Here is a 25,231-nt window from a genome sequence, read left to right on the forward strand (position 1 = left end):
GGTGTCATTACAATTTAATCACAACAATAACTGCTACAACAAATACACATCAACTACCACATCATGTGGTCAAAAATGCAATCTTCTAGCAGAACAATGAAAGCATCAAGTGAAACGAAAAAGATTGCCTTGTGCCAACTTCCCAGCCTCAGAATGCCAGGACCAAAGTAGAACAATGAAAGCATCACGTGAAATACATTTTGTATAAACCCTTCCAAAATTAGACAGTGCAAAGGATTTCACCTCCAACCCACATTAATTCTAATGTAAAGGAAGGCACAAAGACAAATAATTTTTCCATAACAAAATCAGCAGCAGAATACATTAAATGACGGAAGTTGTTTATTACTAACAACTCATTCAATGGTCAAATTACAAAAGTAATAGGCATGATACCCAATGGCCGAGTAAATTTTATTGGAGAACCAACACCCAAAGCGCTCATTAACCTGCAAAATTTAGAAGCGAAAATATTATTTCCAGATAAATAAAAGACAAACTAGCAAGGAACAAAGGAACCAAGAGGTGGAGAAGTGTGCTTTCAGCAGCACAAAGAACAAGGATATATTGTCAGTCGTGCAGAGTCATATATATAGATGGAAATAAAGACGCATTTTCTAGCCTAGTCAAATATGGTCATCAACAACATATAGGTCAATTCCAGCTTAGTAAACTAAGGACTTCAATCTTTTCACTGCAACCATTGTTTCAACAAATATATTTGGCGCAGTCATTGCAGTGTTTCTAAAGAAATAATTAGGTGGAGAAAATTCTTAAAGTTCACATTTCTATATCTAAATATGTAAATTCTCTAAGTGGACGGGCCACTTTTTTAGAAAGAGTAGAGGACATTGTATATCATCCTGTAATCAAATTCAATAAATTCAGAGCAAACAAAAAGAGAACCTCAAGAAGGCCTCATTGTAAGAACTTGGGAGAAGAAAAAGAAAAAAAAAACTTCACAAGTGTCGTTAACAGATAAAACTGTTGCCAATTCAATGTCCTAAGTAACTCAACAAGATTGTGTACCAAATGAATGACATATGCACTAGGTCATGTAGGTATGTTCCTCAATCAATTTCCAAACTTTTTTTTTCACAAACCAACGGGAAAATGACTAGTGTATGTACATTTTCACTAGATAGAGCCCAAACACTAGGGTTTAAACATGAGAAAATTAAAGATGAGAACAGACAGGAGTATACTGCAATGAGAAGTAGGGCTAATTACTATATTGCCTTAATTTTGATATTTATTATCAAACTTATTAAAGATGAAAATGGTATAAATGGTACTTTACACACTCTGATTGACAAAAAGTGCTTTTTTAGTAACAGTAGATATAACCAAGTTGAAGAGAATTACATGAAAAAGCAGCTGAAAGAAGAATACATCCTAAAACTATATGCTAAATGGACTGAAGCTCAAACAGGCAGGAGTAAATTGAAGTCTTACACATGGATATAGCATATCCTAATCGCTCTGACTCAACTTAAAACAAACCTCAGTTTGAGATGCAAAACTAAATCCAACTCTAACAGAGTACAATAAGACCTTGAGAGAGCGCATTTATGTTTAAGGAGTATAAGAACTATGATATCTAACCTACTACATAATGGGATTACATAAGGCATCATGCACCCTCTTAAACAGCCAACACAAAACATATGATTTCCTTTTTATCTATTTCATTACAGATTGAAGAATTATGATTTCAAATCCCTACGCAATTTTATTTTTAAAATCAACAATATATTAAGTTCATTGAAGCCAAATAAGATAGGCGCAAAAGTAATATTCTGTGATGATTGCTCCCCATTTATCAACGCAAATATGCAATTCCATTAATTAATATCAGAATGTTAACCCACAAAAGTATGAAAATAATATACACAAAGCAAGAGTTACTCTCTTCCGGCCATCAAGCTCCACCTTCAAGCAAACAATGGTGGAAAACCATTTCATTGCTCACCCATTTATTACGACAAATAATCAAGGATTGATAGACAAAAATATGTTCACTACATTATCACCTACTAAGCCAACATGCAAAAGCTCACCTACTATCAAATCTATAAATTATCACACCTTCTTCAATACACTGAGATCAGAGAAACAAGTAAAACCCAACCATGAATCAACAAAAATCTCCCACCAGAGAAGATATCAAAAAGCCAAACCCAAGGACCACAAAAACATACATTGAAATGTTTACAAACAAAACCCTCAAGTCAAATAAACATCTTCCAATGACCCATTTGAAAACACAAATAAATACGGAAAATAACTTCATCTATTATCAGCTAAATCTCCAATGACCCATTTCAACACACCTATACACATTTTTTGAATTTTGAATCATTGAATCCTTGATCCATTAAATTAAAAAAAAAAAAAAAAAAAACCAATCACGAAAGTAAAACGACTAATATGAATAAAGAAATATATATATATGAATTGACTATACCAATTGAGATCAATGGCCATGCTCCTTGGCGTGCTGCTGGTGCTCGAGGTGGCGACGCTCCTCAGGAAGAGCGACGAGGTAGGAAAAGATCATGCCCCCGAAGCAGACATGGAAGAGAGGATCGACGGAGCTGGTCTGGATGTACTTGGCGTGGTAATTGTCCAAGCCTCTCTGCACCGTCTTCTTCGCGTAGTCGACTGACAGCATCGGCTTCACATAGTTGGGCAATTCCTTCACCTTCAACCCCTTGATCTCGTTGTAGAATCTCCTCAACGCCATTTGTAATGACACCCTGAGAGAGAATTGGAAACCCTAACCCTAGAACTCAAAGTAGCAAGAGGAGGAAATGAGGAGTTCGAGCAAATGAGAGATTGGAGGAAGAGAAAGACGTAGCCGGTGAGCCTCAGACCGAGAGAGTTTTGTATGATAACGGACCGTTGTTTGGGTTGGGCCGAGTAAAGGTTTGGGCCTGGTATTATTTGACCAAGTTGGGCATTTTGGTCCTTGTATTTTGTTGGTTTTTCTACTTTATTTCTGATTTGGTGATTTTTGTTTGCGTATTTTTGTTTTTCTACCTTATTAAGGCCTTTAAATGATGCCTTATCTCTTTAACCATTGGATAAAAAAATTTAATTTAATCCAATCAAATTGATTAGCCGTTGATAAGATCCTCGCTATAGAATGACTTCGTATAGGTGATTTTTGACGAGCCTCCGAAAATTAGACAATCAGGAAGATGAAACTGCATTGTGTGATGAGTTTAACAGGGTGATTTGTGTTGCCTTGCATTCAAAAATTTTATAGATAATCCTATTGGCTTAGTCCCTTTTGTTACATTTTAAGAACTCCTCTTTAGAGATACATGTATTTGAACTTTATTGGAGTGATCATATGAAATACATAGTCGTGTTCGATTGCAAAATCTTTTTATTTTTAACCTCATTTATTTGGTTATTGGTTTTACCATGATTAATTTTTTCACCTGTATGCATATCATACGGAAAATGTGAGTTATTTTTATAAAAATAAAAAATAAAAAAGAAGTTCACAATGAATTGTTTATTATTTATCACCTACTTTTATAGCATAGTAGTGCCTCTCCCATTGATCAATTTAACTCCTGATGGATGGGAATTGAGGATCAAAACATGATATATGATTCCTATGTAATTATTATTATTATTGCTAACATGATATAGCCCAGTGAAAAAGGACATTGACTTGTAGATCAGTGATCTCACGTTTGAACCCCTATGACACCCCCTCTTCCTTTGTAGTTTAGTCTATCACTTATATTAAAAAATAATAATAATGTAATTTGATCAAATATAATATGCATTGTAACCCATTTTATCAAAAATCTATACCTATGGTCCATGAGAATGTTCCAAATCGCTCTTTGGAAATTCCTTTTAAATTAGGAGGGGATATTTTGGTGTTTCTATTTAGACCCTTCCTAGTTAATTCTTAAATCATGTTTACTTACCATCAATGAATATTCGAAGAAAATGAATGATTTCAATTTTTAACTTCACCAACATTTATTGACACGTAAGGAATGAAAAATATTTTCAATGAGACTTGTAAGGAATTGCTATCTAATTTATTAAGTTCCGGCATATTAAACGATGGCCAAAATATTTGTCCAATTTAATTGAAAGAATTCAATCTAATTCGACTCACCAAACGTGACCTTTGGCAACATCTCTTGTTTTTTTTTTTTTTTTTAAAAAAATTATTATGATTTTTACTTTTAATTATTAGAAAGGAAAAAAAATGAGAGTAGACAGAAAAATGGTGATCAGTCACATCAGAAGCAAAGAAAAAAAGAAGAAGAGAGAGGATAGGGAAGGGAAAAAGGAGGATAGAGCAAAGAAAAAGAAGAATAATGGAATTTCCCCCAGGCCATCCCATTGCCACCTAATCTTATGAGATTTGTAAGTGGTGTTGTAGGTGGTGATTCACCATATGCTTCCAGCCTGTCCTCTCATTCTACAATCTCACCAGCCTGTACTGGATCTCCCAAAAACTTGAGATTCTAAATTACCAAAATACCCATCCTTTCCCTCCACCAAGTCATAAAAAACTATGGGTATTTCAGTACTTCACATACCAGTAAAATACCCGCCATTTTGTATTCTCAAATCAAACCCATAGACAACAATAATATTCATGAAATATTCTGGTGATTTATAGTTCAAAATCAGCAGACAACAAAGAGGATAAAAAAATAAAAAAAAAGTTTGGCAAATTAAAAAAGAAAAAAAAAAAAAACAGAAGGAGGGGGGTTGTAGGGATTAAAACTACAAAAATGCCCATATAATTATAGTCCTTCCTGTTGCGCACATTTTGGAGCCTTGGAGGGGAGAGAGAGAGAGAGAGAGTCGTTGGTTGTTTTTGTTGTTGGAACGACTCGGTTTCAGAGAACAAGAACATCTTCAGCACCATGATCTCCTTCTCCTCTCTATCTCTAGCCATGAATTGAATCTCTCTAGGCCAACACAAGAAAAGGTGTTGGTGTTCTTGAGGAAAAAAAAAACCAATTATATATATATATATATTTTAAAAGAACAATTTGATGGGTACGTTCCAGAGCTTTAGGAAGGCCTATGGAGCTCTGAAGGACTCTACCAAGGTTGGCCTCATCAAGGTCAACAGCGAATTCAAGGTACCAAGAAGGAAAAAAAATTGAAAAAGAAGCAAATTTGATTGATGGGTTTTGTTTCTTGAGCTCTGTTAATGTCTAGCATTTTGGTTTTTGATTGTTTGTTTGATGAAATGTTGGTTTTGTTGGAAGGATTTGGATATTGCCACGGTGAAGGCCACCAGTCACGTTGAGTGCCCTCCGAAGGAACGCCATGTTCGAAGTGAGTTTACATATTTTTCATTTGATTTTCTACATTTATGATTTTGTGTTTTGAATGATGTGAGGATTTGAATTTGCATGACAATGGTTATCAAGATTTGTAATTGTGGTCATTTTCCTTGCATTTTCTAACAGAATGTTTGTAGTTGTATTTTCCATTTCTGTTTTGAATTCCGTTGTCTAAATGCCTTGCATTTCTTGCACTAATGATCTTTCCTAATTCAGTCTCATTCTCATACCTGATTATTTTCTTTGGGGGGTTTTGTTTTTGTTTCCCTGCATAGAGATTTTCTCTGCAACATCTGTGACACGTCCACGGGCAGATGTGGCATACTGCATTCATGCTCTGGCCAAGAGATTGTCCAAGACTCGGAGCTGGATTGTATGTCCTTAATTCTTCTTCTTCTTCTTCTTCGTATCATAGTGTTTGTTCTTAATTGAAACAATATGTAAATTTGGCTCAAGGTCCAGGAGGCTTCGAATTCATATAACTGATACGAATTGGTTTTGTAGCAGTTGCAAAAAGTTAGCATGAAAACAAGCTCAAAAGAACTGATGTGATAATGCAGTTGCAAACATGTTATGACTTGGTTCCTTAAATGTAGCAAATCACTTACCTAATGACAAGTTGACAAAATCTGCAGGTTGCCATAAAGACATTGATAGTTATTCATAGAACATTGAGAGAGGGTGATCCTACATTTAGAGAAGAGCTTCTAAACTATTCTCAGAGAGGACACATTCTCCAAATTTCCAATTTTAAAGATGACTCAAGTCCCCTTGGTAAAATGCTTTTACCTTCCATGGCATTTTTTTTATGTAACGTGTTGCCAATATTGTAACAGTCTCTTCTTAGACCAAATTCTACCTTGCAGCTTGGGATTGCTCTGCTTGGGTTAGGACATATGCCCTCTTTCTAGAAGAACGGCTGGAGTGTTTCCGGGTTCTGAAGTATGACATCGAGTCGGAGCGTTTGACAAAAACATCACCAGGATCAACAAAGGTGTGGTTTGTGCTTGTCATTTCTCACACTGAATTTCATCATCATCTTTAGCATAACAAAGATACTATTAACTCCACTAGGTACATAGTAGAACACGAACATTGGCTGCCGATGAGCTGTTGGAGCAACTACCTGCACTGCAGCAACTTCTTTACCGCCTCATGGGCTGCCAGGTAATAACTTAATATTGATACAGAACACCAAATCTGGTTTGGTTCTTTATAGTCAAATACTTTATGTTGATCCATGACAGTTTCTCTTATTGAAACATTTTGTTCCTTTGGTTGGAATTTCTAATTTGTTCTTATTTTGCAGCCTGAGGGAACAGCTTTTAACAATTACCTCATACAATATGCCTTAGCTCTGGTATGCATGATACCAATCTCCATTTTTATATGATCAGAGTGTGAGAGTGTCTCTACATGCCTTTATTGAAAACTGCTTTATGCATCACATACTCTGTAAATTAGGACATGAAATTCATGAGGTTTATGGCTTTTATAGTTAATTTCCAAGTACGATACATGGGCCCTGAACCATTGACAGAATTTCTGTCATTACACTGCAGTAATTTAAGCATGTTATGTCATAGAAACCCAAATTGCTCCAATACGGTCTGTAAGGGTACAGTTTATGCAAGCTTTCATAACTATTCTTTATTGTTAAGGCCATAACATCCTTGGGAAAACATAATATATGCCTTATCACAAGTTGCTTCTGGGTTTCAACATTGTCCTTTTCCATGTAGGTTTTAAAAGAGAGCTTTAAAATATACTGTGCCATCAACGACGGAATTATAAATCTTGTTGACATGGTAAGACTCTATTAGATTCAGTTCTCATGTTTCGTTGAACTGAATCCGTTGTTAAATGATGCTTTCTCTTTTTAATGTTTTTCAATAATACCAGTTTATGTTGCATGTTCCTGCAGTTCTTTGATATGTCAAGACATGATGCAGTTAAAGCTCTCAATGTTTATAAAAGAGCTGGCCAACAGGTATACAGTGGTACTGTTTTTGGAATCTATTGTATGAAAATATGCACTTCTGTAAATTGCTGGATCAGCCCCTCAAAAATTGTTTTTCCTTTATTGAACTACAGGCTGAAGCCCTAGCTGATTTTTATGAATATTGCAAGGGTTTGGATCTTGCTAGAACTTTTCAGTTTCCAACATTGAGACAGGTTCCATTTGGCCTCAGTGGTATATTTAAGTTGACTCCACTACATGGTCTCTCACAAATTTTCTTCTCTGCCCCAAACAGCCACCTCCATCCTTTCTTGCAACAATGGAGGAGTATATAAAGGAAGCGCCGCAGTCCGGTTCTGTTAACAAGAGACTGGTGAGATAGTTTCCATAATTTCTTTTTCTGTCTCAGAATTTGACATAAAAATTAAATGAAAATAAAAGGTTGCCATAATTTCTGCCAAGTTTCTGATAATTTTGTTCTGAATATAGGAATACCAGGAGACAGACCAGCAGCCTCAGAAACCTGAAGAACCTCCTCCTCCTCCAGAGCCTGAAAAACAAGAAGAAGAAGTTGAGGAGAAAACGGAGGAAGAGGAAGAACCCCAACCTAAGGAAGAGGTAGTTGAACCTCCCCCTTTGATATCAACGGACGACACTGATCTTCTGGTACGTTATGCACAAGTACTTCATGTTTTCTCTGATGCCAATTTTATGAAGTTCTGCAATTCATGTTGTCTTTTGCCTTTTCTTTGTCCAGGGTCTAAGGGAAATAAATCCAAAAGCTGCAGAAATTGAAGAAAGCAATGCCTTGGCTCTTGCAATAGTTCCACAAGGTAGGTTTCCATTGTCTATGATATTTGATTTTGAGGAAATTCTACACATGCCTTCACTGTGGAATTTGTTTCATACATCATACTATTTGTACATTCGCAGGGAACGAACAACAATCTGGAGCAAGTTTCAATGATCTTGCTGGGACTTCAGGCTGGGAGCTAGCACTGGTGACCACTCCAAGCAACCATACAAGCCAAGTGCCCATGGACAAGAAGTTTGTTAGTATTATTTGCTGTTCATTTCATTAAGCTAAAGCTTTTTCATTTCATTCTTCTACCCTTTGGTTTGTTGATGAGCATTGGTTTCATTTTCGGGTCAGGCTGGTGGCTTTGACAAGCTATTACTTGATAGCTTGTATGAAGATGAAGGTGCCAGGAGACAGATACAGCTCCAGAACGCAGGCTATGGCTACGGTGCAACGAGCTTGCATAACCCGTTTGAACAACAAGCACAACATCCTGTGCAGGATCCATTTGCAATGTCCAACAACATAGCACCCCCAACCAACGTGCAAATGGCGCTAATGGCTCAACAACAACACCAACATCAGCAAATCCTGCAGCAACAGAACCAGCAATATCAACAGCAGCAGAACATGATGATGGTGCCTCACCCTTATTATTCTCAATACCCCCAACAGATGCAGCCCCCGGGTCCTTCGAACCCTTTTGGAGATCCATTCAGCTTCCCTCCTAGTTCAACGCCGCACCAGGGAAACCAACACCTAATATAGAGGTCATTTGTTTCATGATTTAATTCCAGCTTATTCTTTGATTCTTTGGAGTAGTGTGAGTTTGAGAAGCTCATTCTTTGTTTTACTCTGTATATTGTTTTGGAGGGCTATTGACAATGGAATGCATACAAATTGATGTGTTAATTTCATAAAACTTGTGCTTATTGTTAACAGTTATCAGAAGTCACACGTGTATAAAAATAAAAAAAAACAAACAGAGTGATGGTTTGATTTACATGGATAACGCCCAATAACCAATGCAAGTTCTACAATTTTTTATTATTTACCAAGCATGTGAGGTTTTGGCAGAAAATTGGATGGAAATAACGCTAAAGACGAAATTGAATATTTATAATGTGTTTGAGTGATGTATAGGATGCCGGTGAACTGAGCATTTAAGTAGTTTAGAACATCCATAGTGTGAGGTGTATTTTCGGAGGTATAAAGCCACTTTTACATTCCCTTTATACCTCCGGGGTTGTAAATGTGGTTTTTGCTCTAATGGGGAAGATGTAAATTTAAAGATGTATAATTGATTTTGCTCACTTTTGTCCATTTTTTCTCACTTTTTCTCATGTAAGCCTCACTTGCAAGGGATGTAAAAAAGGATGCACATGTGCATCTAAATTTGCATTTCACGGTTGTGATACAAATTTACAATCATTTACACCTCCCCATTGGGGGTGATTCCGATCACAAATGGTGTATATTTAACATACACCCCATTATACAATCCCCCACTGGAGATGCTCTTAGTGGAAGCGAAAACTGTTTGTGCAAATATCTCGGGAGAATATTCGCTTGAAGATCCTTTACCTTTTGAACTTCTTTCTTTCTCTTCCTGTAAAATCAAACAGGAGTAAAAGACCACACCCATGGGGTGTTGGCCAAAGCTCTCGTGCCTAAGTTAGTTTGATTGTATATAGGAGAAAACAATAGCTAAAAGAGGGTACTGAGTTTTCTCTACGGGAAGAACTGGGTGGTCGGAGCCGTGTGTGGGGTGGCAGTTAGTTGTGTGGGAGAGATGAGAGTGGAGCGGACGGCGGCTAGGGATGTCGACGGCCGTCGACTAGGAGAGAGAGTGGAGTTTCTTGGGTGTTTTATAGATTGATTCAATTAGGGATTTGATTGGGATCAAATCACTTAATTGATGATGTATCTCCAAAATAGGATAATACCATAATTAGGTGATTTATCTTTTAATCGGTGATTATATTCCCAAATAAAGATAATATCCCTAGAGATATTCTTCTTGTCCACGTGGCACTTTGTGACTAGAAGCCGGATTATTTGCTTCCACAAAAACAATGGAAAACAGAAGATTGAACAAATAAAGATAGGTTTGGAATCACTTCAGGAGTTTTGGCTTCACACCAAGAAGTTTCCAATCTCTAGAAAATAAACTTTTCTTAATATCTCAACAACTCAACTCCAATAATGAATTACATAGAAGGGGTATTTATAATAATCTAACAGGTTAATCGTTTTATTAGTCCTTGAATTTAGACTCGATTTGTATTTGAGTACCTCAATTTCCAAAATGGTTCCCGTGGTCCTTTAACTTTAGTTTCGTTAGGACAAATGGTCCTGCCGTCAATTTTGTTAATTTTTCTGTTAAGTGCAAAGGCAAAATGGTATTTTTGTATCAAAATTGATTACAATATGAATTAAAAAAAAAACTATAAAATTAAAATTAAACTCTCTCTCTCCCCCTCTATCCTGATTTCTACTCCCCCTGAACTTGATTTTTCTATTCTTTTTTCGGTTTTTTATTTGATTTGATTTTATTGTTAGTTTAAAGATATTAATTTTTTAAATATAAAAATAACATTTTACCCTTATATTTAACAGAAAAAGTTAATAAAATTGACGGCAGATCCATTTGTTCAAACAAAACTAAAGTTAAAGGGCCCCCACATGTAATATGGTATAGCCGTATGGTATACTATTTTTTTTAAACAAGGACCCCTACCAATTAGCCGCCACGTGTCAAAACTACTCTATTTTTTTAAAAAAAAATTGTATAGCCAAACGGCTGAACTATTTTTAAATTTTTAAAGAGGACCCTCTTGCGACATGTGTCAAAAATATATTTTTAAAAAAATTCATATTAGCGCCGCCCGGCTAGACTATTTAAATGCATTATATTCAAAGGTATAGCCGCATAGCTATATGATTTAATAAAACAAAATTAAGAAAAAAAGGACCCTCCTAATTGCATTAGTTTGTAATTTATACATATTAATTTGCTAGTTTCAACATATCCAAGGTAGATATTAATCGTCCACTATATAATATTGTAATATAATTTTTATAACATGTATTATTCTTATTCAATAGTATGTGAGAATTATTTGTATAATACGTGAATTTTGTATGTCTTACTACAAATTTTGTAAAGAATACGTGTATTAAACGTTAGAAATACGTATGTATATGTACAACCACATTTTCTTTTTAAAAAACGTGAGACGTGTATAGAACATGAATGTATTATTGAACAATACATACGTATGTGTATAATAGAGTATTAAACTTGAAAGTGCTAAATTCTTGTTCTATAAATATATATATAAAAGAATGTAGCCACTAGTTATTATGTATTGAAGACAATTTTTTTTTTAAAAAAAAGGTTTAAATTTTTAAAATAAATAAATAAAAATAGTGTAGCCGCTCGGCTATAATATTTCCTGTTTATAAAAAAGAGTACAGACCCACAGCCCTTTGGTGCCCACGTGTAATATCGTATAGCCGTTTGGCTATACTATTTTTATAACACAAGGTCCCCCACCAATTAGCAACCGCCTTTCAAAACTGCTCTATTTTAAAAAAACAGAGTATAGTCATTTGACTGTACTTTTTTTTATTTTTAAAGGGGACCCTCTTGCACCAAGTGTCAAATTTTTTTTTTTTGAAGAGTTCATAGTATAGCCAACCGGCTATACTAGGTACAGCCGCATGGCTACACTATTTAATGAATACAAAATTAAGAAAACGGACCCTCCTAATTACATTAGTTTATACTTTATACATACTAGCCTCCTTGCACGCGCTTCCGCACGTGCGAGAGGCTTTTAATCACGCGCGCTATGCGCGACTTACAAAATTTTGTAAATATTTTTTCACAATTGTATTTATATAGATGTCCGTTTCAACAATTTCATATTTTAATCCAGTGCGTGTGATAAATCATCGTCTTAGAAGTTTTCCTTTATCGCCCATATTTTTCTAGACGTCCATCTTAGCATTTTTTTTTCCTTTTGTAACGTGTAAACTGCTAAGATGGATGTCTAGAAAAATATGGGCCATAAAGAAAAATTTTTAAGGCAACGATTTATCACACGCGCACGATTAAAATATGAAACTATTGAAACGGACATCTATATAAATACAATAGTGAAAAAATATTTACGAAATTTTGTAAGTCGCGTAGCTTCGTGATTAAAAAAGCCTCTCGCACGCGGAAGTGTGTGCAGGGAGGCTAGTCTAATAAACTTTAGGAGCTAGGGGGATTCTTAGTCAATTATTAATTACCCACACGTTAATCTATATATATAAATATTCACATATGAGGAAGACATGCAACGATCAAGACCACTTGCGCCACTCATTCCTCTCTAATTGATCTTTCACTTTTTCATTGTCAATTTATACATAAATAACGTGAGATGAGACCAAACTTAAACATATACTTTTAAATTTGTACTAATCAAATTTTAGCATAATTTGGGATATGTATACTCGACTTCAATTTTGATAGTTTATCCTTTGCTACTTGCCTAAATACTTATAATTTTTTTTTAAAACTTAATTAAGGGGATTAAATGGGTAATTTTTTTTTAAATTAATAGAATATAACACTATAATATATCGAATCTATGGATATAAATGAAAATTTTATTACATATTTGACTTAAGTCTGGATTACCTACATTTTTGTCTTCAATAATGCATTGTGTATACGATATATTGAGTGAAATAAATGCGTAACAATTGTCTAATATCGATGATATGTTTTGTCATCAATCCGCGAGTGCGAGAGGCTTTTATTTAATCACACGCACTACACGCGACTTACAAAGTTTCATAAATATTTTTTCGCAATTATATTTATATAGATATCAATTTATACACGTGATTAAATAAAGCAGTTGTTGAAATGGACATCTAGCAAGATACAATTGCAAAAACATAAAAAATAAAAAATCTGTAAGCTGCCCATAGTGTGTGTGATTAAGAAAAAGCCTCTCACACGCGTTTCCAAGCACACAGAAAGGCTAGTCTAACCAATTTTAGCAATTACGGCGATTGAATTGGTGTTATTGCTTTAGAGGATGAATTGGAGTTGTTGCTTTAATTTTGAACAATTGATTAAAACAAAAGTGAATTTGAAGTGGATATGATGAAAGTGACATCAATACTATCCAAAATTAATAGGAACATCTCCAATGGAGGTAAGAAGAAGAAGAAGAAGAAGAAAATGTGTAGACAATTTTGAAATGCAAAGAATTAATAAACATCCAACTCCTATGGAGTTGTGGCAAACAATTTGACATACCAAGCTAAATAAAAAGAAAATACTATAGACTCTCACCCTTTATCAATAATTGATATCCTAAGTAGAAAAAGTAGTATCTCCACCATCCACTTTACTCTCTTTCGTTACCCTGCAGTGGCATCACAATTTGCCAACTCTGTGCATCCTCTTAGATAAAACCAAAGACAAAAAACATTAACAAAACCAATCATTCTAAAAAGTCAGAGAAATAAAAGAGAACGATGAAACTTTACCTATTATATATGTGCATGGCAATGACGTTGATTATCAACACATAAATTGGTTCGGGTGGTGGGATACACGCAACAACTAAATTGGTTCAAGCATGCCACATTGAAAGTGAGTATCCAACAACAGTTTTGGTAACCAAGATAAACTAAACTATGAAAAATAGGTTTGTACAAATATGCTAAGAAATATCACTTACTCTAGGCATTCCTTCTTGCAATATACACATACTCAATTTTTTTTTAAAAAAAAATCATAAGAAATGTTCCACTAAATAGCATCAAATTCACTTTAAAATAAAATAAAAAATTTGTCATAGAAAGAGACTGAACAGAAATGTCAAAAGAAAAGGGCCAGAAGACTCACAACTCTATTAACAATATTTCATACAACAGTTTAACTATGAGCTTATATATTCAAGGAGAATAAATCAACAAAAATGTGTGAAGCGCGTAAACTAATAATGGAAAAAAAGAAGGAAAAAAACTCTTGAGGGCTGTTTAACACTTCAATTAATAGGAAGATGCTTAAACCCCATATATACCTGTAAGCCATCATTGTTAAGCATTCTAATGGGGACCGTGATTGGATCACCCTTGGCACCAGCAAGGCTTCATTGAACCCTTATAAACATTCATTCCCAAATCCACCTTCTCCAATTTTAAGCAGTCTACTGATATTGTTGGTTTCATGCCTGAGCTATAGGAGTTTACATGCAAAATTATGAGCCTTCTCTTCATGTTGTACTGTAATAAATGTGATCTTCTTTTACTGTCACATGAATGAATATAAGAAAGTATCAACATCCTTATATAAACATAGTTAAAATTCCGAAATGAAACATAAGAAAATCATAGAGAAAATGTTTACTTGACAAAATGAAATATAAGAATGAAAGAGATAGAGAGAAACCAAGACAAAATTAACCAAAATAGAGAAGATTAAAATTCAGAAATCAAACACCCAAATTCAGACATCCTAACAAACAAATTAAAACTTGGAAGAGCACGTGTGATGACGAAAAAGAGATATGATTTGAAATAATAACTTGGTAAATAGCTTGAACACTATCCCTTCAATATGAATTTAAATCTTCTCTCTTTTTGAGTTTAAACACTACTGAGCACAAACGGTTTTTAGTTATACCAGCACCCAGAAAAAACACATCATAAGAAGAGCAACAAAAATTGGAGGAGACCATATTGAAGTCCAAGCACATGATCCTTATGAAGCTTTTAATTCATCTACCAAAAGTATTCATTGAGAAAATAAGAAAAGAAACAAAAAATCAAAACATAATCTGATTCCAAACAGAAAATAAATGCAAAAGAAGACATCAATCTTTTACTAAAAGATGCAATAACAAAAAACAGAAAGATAGGAAAAACTAATACAGATCATAAATAAACAGACATGTAAAAGAAAAAACAAATAAGACACTATAGGGCAGAGAATTCGGTGAAGTATGCTTGTGTGCTATGTAGACTTAACACTGGGTTTTAGTCTACGCATCAGAATTTGACATGCATCAAAGTTATAGTTCTTGGCAACTAAACACCCAAATGTCACAGAAATGTAAAAACCAAATAATATGTAAAAACAAAAATTCTGCATCATGAAGCAACAATATTCAAAAAAACAAATTTCATGATATGCATTGCACCTATCTATTGGCTAACTATGCAGAAAGTACAACTACAGTAATATGAACAGAAAAAATAAGCAAACCACCCCTAAATATCATAAAAAACCAATATATAAACAAAGAGAAAAATTCATAGTAGTTAATTGTTATTAGGGATTTCAACATAAATAAAAACCAAAACTGCACTCCAATCAGAAACAACACAAAAGTAATAAGGGGAATTATGAAAGGGTGTTTTGTGGAGAGGAAGCTTAAAAATCAAATGCCAAAGCCCTCTTCTTCGATTTTGTTTTTTTCCTTTGTCACCTGCGTCCTCCAGAAAGACAGAAATAGAAAGAGGAAATTACTGACCTAAAATTGTATTCTCACAAACACCTAGTGTCAAACACAATCAGCATCCCGATGTAAAAAAGAGAGGGTGGTATCTGAATACACTAATTGAACAACCAAATACTTAACCCTTGAAATTGGTAGTTGAACAATGCTCTGCCTCATTGTTGAATTTCTTTCCTTAGTCCTTGATATTGCTTGAAGCTGTCATATAATAAATGTGCAAGGATAAGCATTCAGTATGCGAACAATGAAAAAATACAAATATGATTCAGAAGTAGTGATCGACCTATACAGAGCCAAAGCAAAATTGAAATAGAAATGGTTATTGAACCACCCGTGCGCAGATACAGAAAAGATTGTCCAATTATCGACAAATTCATCAACCAAGAGAAGTAAACCGAATGTGGACCCAAAAAAATTAAGAGAAATAACAGGAATGAAGAATCGCAAATTTCAACAAATTTCAACAAATTTCAACCACACAAAGAAGAACAAAATTCAATCCCCAATTCACTGAATAAAAACCACTCTGAAATCAAATATGAAACACATAAAGTGCACACAAAAAAAAAACCAACTAAATTCAAATCAGAAGAAAGAAGCATCTGGTAGGCTTACCACAGAGCAAGAGGAACCGAAAATTTGAAATAGGAAACATGAATGAGATCCCAGATATCCATTTCGATTTTGTATGCTAAGTGAGCAGTTGTAACATAAGAAAAAAAAATACATTGCAAGAGTGGGCTAGCGGTTTTCAGTCGCACAATGGGTTTTCCCCTCTTTACACGCACGGGCGCTCAACTCCCAGCACGTCGTCTTCATTTTTCTTTTTAAATTTTGTTAATTGGGTGTTGCTTTACCATTTTATCTAGATTTAATATAAATAATGTGCTTTAGTATTTTAGTTAACCAAGGGTATATTCGGGGTTTTTGAATGTTTCACCATTTTCTGCCTTTTGCTTTATATATATATAGATATAGATTTTCTCTTGATAAATTTGTGAACCAAGCAAATCCAAATAGCCATAGACGGGCCTTTTTATTTTATTTTTTATTTTATTTTGCGAAACAGTAGAGATTCATTTGAAGAACATGGCACAAACCCAGGATACAACAGTAAGAACACAACCCCAAAATGAGGTTCTTGCAATACAGCAACTGTAACAACAAAACCAACTAAGCACAAGTATTACAAGATAGTTAGAAAACAAATGTACAACTTGAAACCCAGCTAACAAGGAGTTACAACTGAGGAGGACCCAAATCCCAGCAGCAACCAATGTTTTAAGAAGATCAAGACATAGAACAATCTCTCAAACTTTATGGGACATGAAACACCCCAAGAGTGAAGGGCAAAACTCTGCTCAATTTCCACTAGGACATTCCAAAGAATATCACAGCATCTCATAATCTCCCTTGATCCCCAAGCACAATGAAAGTGGATCCACCAAAATCAACAGCTCCACCTCCAATACAGGGCATGCTTATTGACTGGGTTTTATAAGCCATTACCCATAATCCCAACCCTCCTAGCTCCATCATCATTGTCACGCCAACCTCAACCAAAACCCAACAATCACGGCGACCACCTGGCCTCAACCCACACAGCCGAACACCACCTTGATGGTTATTGTAGCAAAAAGTGCTCCATTCTCTTTGCAGCAGGGGGCCCAAGCCTCAGTTTGATGTTCCAGCGGGCTTCAGCAGCTCGGGCAGCTGGTGGGCTTCACAAGGCTAGGCAAGCCCGAAGGCAAAAACAGCCTGGGTTTGTTGACGTTAGCAATGAAAAACAAAATTAAAAAAATCTATAAAAAAAACTAAAAATTTCATAATATTTTAAAATAAATACTTAGTCATATTCTTCACTTCCCACATCAAAACTTTATACAAATTCCTCTCCTCATATCTCATGTGAATAGTGGTTGCCCTTCAATTGCCATGGTAATGGGTGGAAACACCACATGCCTTTTAAAAGGGCTGCCACTATTCACATGAATAGTAACAGCCATTGCCTTGTCTTATAAGTCAAGTAGTTGCTTCATTCTTCTCCATTGTTCCTTTATCACAAGTCAAGTCCGGGAAGTGCGGTGCCCCGCACTAAAATTAACTGCTTGCCAGTTTAGTCCACGAGCGTGCTATCATGTATCCCACTCTTCTTTCTTTTGCTATCATGATGGTAGTTGAGTTGACTGACTTCCGTTCTATGTATGGATGTATCTGTAGATGACAATTCCACATTTGCACAGTATGGGATGGAAGGAATAGTTTCAACAAGGGCTCTTATTATGCGAAGGAGACTAGATTGACCATATGTAAGTTCTTGCACATTTGTTGCCAATTCTCCATTCTTCCTTTATTACAAGTCAAAGTCGTTGCATTTCTTCCCCCATGGTGCAATCATGTGCCCCACTCTTTGGCAACTTGTTCTGCCTTCATATATATTGGCATTGCTTTCATATATGTATGTGGGAATTTTTTGTGTATTCTTCTTCTTGTAGGAGGTCATATTTATAATACAACAGAACTTTAATGTGTAAGTAAATAATAAATTCTTATTTCTATTTACAGTAGGAAATCATGAATTAAAGTAAATCAATTAGAATTATAATAGGAATTCTTGGTGTGAAAGGAAAGTAATTCACTAGTCCACAAGTCACGCCAAAAATAATTGCATGTGTAGTTCAGATCAGTTGATTGAAGCAATGAGTTGATCCCTTTGCATTCGAGTTTGATCCCCTTCTTATACATTAGAGTTAGAATATATTTTTGTAAAAAAACACAACAAAATAAAACAAAACTCTTGGCAAATAATTGAATAATTGAGAAATAAATAGCCAGATATCTAACTCTTGTATGTTTAAAATTGAAATGGTATAATTCTACCATGCATTTCTTAATTTTCCTGGAGCCACCGCCAAACTAACAAAAATCAGAATAAAAGAAAATAATTGCAATTTAACTTTCAGACAATTATAGTTTATCGCATTGACTAATATTTCATCATCGTTCAACCTTTCATGAAAGCCGATTGAATATAGAAAGAAAAATAAAAGGATGGTGAAATGAATAGGCGAATTTTTCAAGAGATAAGATAGTGACACTTAAAAGATAACCATGTGTTAAAATTAGACTCTTTTTTTTTTTTTTGGGGTATTGCTTATAACAGCATGCAGAAGAAATTGGCCTAAAAATGTACAACTTGCTAATAAATATGTCGTGGAGACTGGGTTGACCCTCCATATCTGATTGATGGAATATATAGGGACGTATGTATCGCAAGTTCTTGCACATTTGTGAAGACAGATGTGTGGAAAAGGAAACAGATGCCTAATTGTCCATTCTTCCTTTAATACAAGTCTAAGTCGTTGCAATGATGGACCAGTTGAATTTGGCTACTTGCGAATTTCTTCCTCCCATGGTGCAATACGTGCCCCACTCTTTGGCACCTTGTTCTACCTTCATAGATTGGCACTGCAACAAATTATTCAATGATTTCAAATTCTAAATCGGAAAGGAAAAAACAAACGAAAAACAATTTGAAGTTGGAAGGAACTTCTCTGTTTTCGGTGCTCATGGTCATGGAGAGAAGATGTTTCCTCTTGTCAATCACCTTCTTGCTGGTGCTGCACCTGCAGTACAGTTCTCTAGGCACAATAGGTGCAGCACAAACCAACATCACCATGGACCAGTCTGCTCTTCTTGCTCTCAAATCCCATATCACTAGTGACCCTCACAACATCTTGGTCAACTGGTCAACCACCACCTCCGTTTGCAATTGGGTTGGAGTTACTTGTGGCGCTCGCCACCTCAGAGTTTCAGTCTTGAACCTCTCTTACATGGGACTCTCCGGCACCATTCCTCCACCACTCGGCAACCTCTCATTTCTTGTTGAGCTGGACTTAAGAAACAACAGCTTCCATGGCACCCTGCCCAAGGAACTGTCTTATTTGCGTCGGCTGAAGTTGATTAGCTTCATATCCAACAATTTTATGGGATCCATTCCGTCGTGGTTTGGGTCCTTCTCCAAACTTCAAAACTTTTATTTGTATGGCAATCAGTTTTCAGGTTCCATACCCACGACTATTTTCAACTTATCTACATTGCAAGTACTTGATCTAGGGGCTAACAAACTATCAGGTACATATGCGTCAACAATTTATATATAGACTCTATTAGTGATCTACTATTATGTTTTAACATCTTGTTATTAATTTATAAGCCCAATGTGTTCTTTTTTCTTTAGAAAATTAGGGTAATTTTTTCTTACTTGCAAGTCATCTAATACTAAAAAACTCACACTTGAATAGATTTATGTATTTGATTTTTAATTTTAAGGGTGGTTGAGTCTATTCATGTTTATTTTTTGCTATACTCGAAAGTTTTTATAAAGCATTTATAAGACTACCTGCTGTAGGCTACAAATGATAAAAACTTGTTGGCCGTTGGGGAATAATGATATAGATTGTAAATAATGAATGATATATGGTGAATATTATCTAAGGGCTTTTCACATATTGGCACATTATAACTGGACATTTTATTTATTAAAAAAAATACCCCCTTTAAATCCAATACTTTAGAAAAACTCCAAATGAAAAAATTGTAATATACTGGGAACTAATTAGAAATGGACAAGTGGCTATTTCAGGGCTTTTTTCTCCATATAGGCTCTTTAAGAGTTTTTCTATAAATTATGTAGTTGCCATGGTGTGTTTTTTCTAATTTCCTTTATTTAAATGTATTATGAGTCCTTGTTTAACAGGTGGGATACCAAAAGAAATAAGGAACTTAACAATGTTGAAGGAGATATACCTTGACTCCAACAAATTCAACGGTATGTTTTGTTGCATTACCTTGCCTTGATGTGATCTGGTGATATATGACTCGGCTTTTGTTGCAGTGCATTATATGAGCAAGCCATAGTCTCACTGCTGGAAACACTTAAGCTTAACTCTTCCATCATGTCCTTTTTCCACAAACCATCCTCTACCTTTTTCACATAAACAAGAAAACCGTTCGAAGCCTTAAATAGCCTTCATCCAAAACCTTATTTCAACTTAAGCAGACGCTCTCCCACTAAATTCATGGAGACTTAGCTCCCACGCCACAAGCCCCTCATGCCAAGCCTAAACTTTTGATTCATTGATCATTATCTGCTTGGTGAGAAAAACTAGACTATTTCCTAAGAATCATCATTCTTTCAGGGTATTTTGAGGCCTAGTTCTTGAACCCAAACACAGGGGCAACATCACTCTCTCTTTATAGCGGCCCAAGTTCGTTTAGAACTGCTGGAACAAAAAGGCCCCCACAAAAACACCCTTCAAATCTAATACTATAGAAAAATTTCATATTGTACCTTCAAGTGAAAAAATTGTAACATACTAATAAACCAATTAGAAAGTGACCAAGTGACTAGTTGAGAGTTTTTTTTTCCCTCCAAAATAGCCACTCTGACAGCTTTTCTATAAATTATGTAGTGGTGTTTTTTCTAATTTCATTTATTTACATGTATTCTAAGTCTTTGTTTGGCATACTTAACAGGTGCGATACCCAAAGAAATAGGGAACTTAACAATGTTGAAAGGGATATACCTTGACTCCAACAATTTCAATGGTATATATATTTGTTGCATTGCCTTGATGTGATACAGTTATATATGACTCCACTTTTGTTGCAATGCATTATATGTGCATAAAACATGAATTTAACATATAAATGTGCATATATCTTAATAATTTTTCAGAAATTCCAAAAGAGATTGGCTTTTTAGATCATGTGGAAGCGTTGTTTGTACAAAACAATGCCCTAAAAGGCCCTGTTCCTGTGGTTGTTTTCAACATGTCTTCTTTGACTATGTTGATTCTATATGGAAACAACTTGAGTGGTGGTCTTCCAGACAATATATGCCAACATCTTCCTAGTCTTCAAATCTTGAATTTGGGTCGCAACCAGTTTGATGGTCCACTTCCATCCAAATTATGGCAATGCAGGGAGCTTCTTATACTTAATTTGGAGGAAAACAATTTCAGTGGAAGCATACCAAAAAATATTGGGAACTTAACAATGATTGAGGAGATATACCTTGCCAACAACAATTTGACGGGTAATTGATATTTCATTATGTTGATCCAATTGTGATTTATCTTTTTTATTTTGGTTGCATAATTTATCGTTATTTAAATTTCATATTTTAGGAAATGAGGGAGATAGTTAATCATGAATATAACAATTTTTTTTGTCAAATTGCTGGAAAAATCATTAGAATCAAATAGCAAGGTTTACAATAATGAATATAACATACTGACTTGCCTGATAAACGTTATATCTAAGTCAATATGTTCAAATCTAAGGTTAGCCAAGGTAAGAAGAAGAAAAAAGTAGAAGAGGTATAAAGACATGCAAACAAAAACGTGTTTTGCTCAAGGGAATATGACATTTTGTAAACCATATATTTTCATCCCCAAATTATGGCCCGATTCTTAATTTGTTTCAAACACAAAAATTTTAGAGATTTCCATGTAAATATTGTTGTTTTAATTAATTTAATTATGAGTGTGACATTTAATACTAAAGGTCATGAACGAGTAGATAGCGTTAGATTAGATTACATGAATCCATACAAAGTTAAACATGCAATGGTTGTGACATTGTGGCAGGAACTATAACAGATGAGATGGGTGATCTTTAAAATTCAGAGTCTTTTTCAGTCGGTGGTAATAATCTGAATGGCCTCATCCCATCCTCAATCTTCAATATCTCCACGATAGAATAAAATAGATTGAATTGGCGTTTCTATCCAAGTCAATATTCTTTTCAACTAATGCTAATGCTACAACATTTGTGAAATTGTGGCAGGCACTATACCAGACGAGATCGGTGATCTTCAAAATTTAGTGAGTTTGTCATTTAGATATAACAATTTCAATGGTCTCATCCCATCCTCAATCTTCAATATCTCCACAATAAGAGAAATGTCGCTTAGTCGGAATCAGCTATCGGGTAGCCTCCCAGCAAACATAGGCCTTGGGGTTCCAAACCTACAACACCTTTATATAATAGCAAATGACCTCAGCGGAGTAATCCCCAACCTCTCCAATGCTTCTATGCTCACGTGGCTGTCATTGGGTGAAAACACATTTACAGGGTTTATTCCTAGGACACTATGTGCCTTAAACCTTCAGCGGCTTGAGTTACAAAATAATAATTTGACGATTGATACTTCGACTCCAGAAGCAAACACTCTCTCTTGTTTGGCTAATCTTGGAAATTTGACAGAGCTATACTTGGGAAATAATCCGTTAAATGTCACACTTGATGACTCCTTTCGGAATATCTCTACGTCGTCGCTTCAATATATTCGGTTAAGAGAATGCAGCATCAGGGGCAACATTCCCATTGGTATTGCCAACTTCAACAACTTGATATTCTTATCCTTGGGAGACAATCAATTGAGTGGATCAATTCCAACTTCACTGGGAAGACTAGGGAATCTCCAAGGTTTGTATTTGGATGGTAACAATTTGCAAGGCCACATCCCATATGAGCTTTGTCAACTAGATAACCTAGTTGAATTAAGTTTGGGTAGTAATCAGCTCTCTGGTTCTATACCTTCCTGCTTGGGTAATCTAGCTGCATCTCTAAGAACTCTATCACTAGAGTCCAATTCGTTGAGTTTCACAATACCATCTACTTTTTGGAGACTTGCCTATATCTTGTATGTAAACTTATCATCCAATTCTCTAATTGGACCTCTCTCACAAGATATTGGAAACTTGAAAGTTGTCTTAGAGGTAGATTTATCAAATAACCATTTATGTAGTGTTATACCAAGCACCATTGGTGGTCTTCGAGATCTAGTTAATCTCTCTTTGGCAAATAATAATTTGGAAGGTCCTATTCCAAGTTCATTTCACGACTTGCTAAGCCTGCAACTCCTGAATTTATCCAGAAACAATTTATCTGGAGTGATTCCCAAGTCTTTAGAAGCTCTGTCACTTCTCAAGTATCTGGATTTGTCTTTCAACATGCTCCAAGGAGAAATTCCAACAGGTGGACCATTCCAAAACTTCTCTGCTCAATCATTTGTCTCAAACAACGCACTCTGTGGTGCACCTCGACTTCATGTTCCACCATGCAACAATACTTCACTTGAACCAAATTGGAAGAAAGCTAAATATATCATCCCAGGGATCATATCAGTGATTCTCCTAGTGGCCTCCATATCTATATTTGTACTACGCAGGAAAAGAAATGTGGAAGTTATAGGAGAGGCTACCTCGTTGCCTCAACTTCTTTGGAGAAGAATTTCACACCTAGAACTTCTAAGAGCCACGAATGGATTTAGCGAAAACAACTTACTCGGAAGTGGAGGTTTTGGCTTAGTATATAAAGGGACCCTTTTAGATGGAATAGATGTTGCAGTAAAGGTTTTCAGTTTACAGCTAGAAGGGGCTTTCAAGAGTTTTGTTAGGGAATGTGAAATGCTAAGCAATATTCGTCATAGAAACCTTATCAAAATCATCAGCTGTTGCAGTGAACTTGATTTCAAAGCCTTGGTACTGAACTACATGCCTAATGGGAGCCTGGACAAGTGGTTATATTCTCAAAACTATTCTTTGAATATCTTACAGAGGTTGAACATAATGATAGACGTTGCAGCGGCAGTGGAATACCTACACCATGGTTATTCAATACCTATTGTGCACTGTGATATGAAGCCCAGCAATATACTACTTGATGATGATATGGTTGCACATGTTGCTGATTTTGGAATTGCAAAACTCTTGGGTGGAGGAGATTCGATTACCCAAACCATGACCCTAGCCACAGTTGGGTATATGGCTCCAGGTATGTACTTTCTAATTTAATATCTTTCAATTACGAACAACATAACTTAAAATGGTCTTTTCATCATACATATGATATGAATATAATTTAGATATATATAAGTACAACTCAAATATAATTCATATTGCAGAGTATGGAATGGAAGGAATAGTTTCAACAAAAGGGGATGTGTATAGTTTTGGTATTGTGCTCATGGAAACATTCACAAGAAGGAAGCCAACAGATGAGATGTTTGTTGGGGAAATGAATTTAAAGCAATGGATTGCAAACTCACTAGTATTACCACGTGGAATCATAGATGAAGTTGTGGATGCCAATTTGCTTGGGATTGGGACAGAGCAGGAAGATGATAATCATGTGAGGAAGAGGGATTGCATATCAGCCATTATGAGATTAGCTCTTACTTGCTGTGCAGAATCACCAAAAGAGAGGATAAGTATGAAAGAAGCTATAGCCACACTCAACAAAATCAAGACAAAGCTTTTGAAGGACGCTACTACAAGAAGAGGTGTGTTGTTAAACCATCCTCTTGTTCAACAACGCTTCAATTAATGGGTCCTATCTTATGACATGTATTTCATGCACTTTTATTTGATTCAATTTCAGTCTTTAATTTAGACAATGTAGAGGAAGGCATGCCGTTTTATTTCCTACTGATTTTATGGTGGAGTGTGTAGACTTATTATATAATATACTAGTTGTTGTATTAATAATTGACACAAATTAATGTGCAATCATCCAATTAAAAATA

The 25,231-nt window shown here is 35.3% G+C and overlaps 3 protein-coding genes across 3 annotated transcripts; 2 read left to right on the top strand and 1 right to left on the bottom strand.

Moving 5' to 3' along the window:
• Nucleotides 1-281: 281 nt before the first annotated feature.
• Nucleotides 282-2,863, bottom strand: LOC103323653 (ATP-dependent RNA helicase). The gene is made up of 2 exons (XM_008225659.3): nt 2,468-2,863; nt 282-449 (listed from the first exon to the last, which is right to left on the bottom strand). Exon 1 carries the CDS (start codon nt 2,744-2,746, stop codon nt 2,477-2,479), a length of 270 nt encoding a protein of 89 aa, XP_008223881.1. The 5' UTR covers nt 2,747-2,863; the 3' UTR covers nt 282-449; nt 2,468-2,476.
• Nucleotides 2,864-4,803: 1,940 nt separating this feature from the next.
• On the top strand, nt 4,804-9,023 carry LOC103323654 (putative clathrin assembly protein At4g25940). The gene is made up of 15 exons (XM_008225660.3): nt 4,804-5,135; nt 5,265-5,334; nt 5,618-5,715; nt 5,978-6,116; nt 6,209-6,336; nt 6,417-6,509; nt 6,652-6,702; nt 7,085-7,150; nt 7,267-7,332; nt 7,437-7,517; nt 7,598-7,675; nt 7,792-7,968; nt 8,060-8,135; nt 8,236-8,354; nt 8,456-9,023. The coding sequence occupies exons 1-15, from the start codon at nt 5,046-5,048 to the stop codon at nt 8,867-8,869; spliced, it is 1,746 nt and encodes a 581-aa protein (XP_008223882.1). The 5' UTR covers nt 4,804-5,045; the 3' UTR covers nt 8,870-9,023.
• A 10,136-nt stretch (nt 9,024-19,159) lies between these two features.
• On the top strand, nt 19,160-25,231 carry LOC103323696 (uncharacterized). The gene is made up of 6 exons (XM_016792565.2): nt 19,160-19,770; nt 20,396-20,467; nt 21,175-21,246; nt 21,377-21,736; nt 22,489-24,480; nt 24,611-25,231. Exons 1-6 carry the CDS (start codon nt 19,206-19,208, stop codon nt 25,030-25,032), a joined length of 3,483 nt encoding a protein of 1,160 aa, XP_016648051.2. The 5' UTR covers nt 19,160-19,205; the 3' UTR covers nt 25,033-25,231.

This window comes from Prunus mume, linkage group LG2 (genome assembly GCF_029339155.1).
Source record: "Prunus mume cultivar Tortuosa linkage group LG2, ASM2933915v1, whole genome shotgun sequence".
Taxonomy (NCBI): Eukaryota; Viridiplantae; Streptophyta; class Magnoliopsida; order Rosales; family Rosaceae; genus Prunus; species Prunus mume.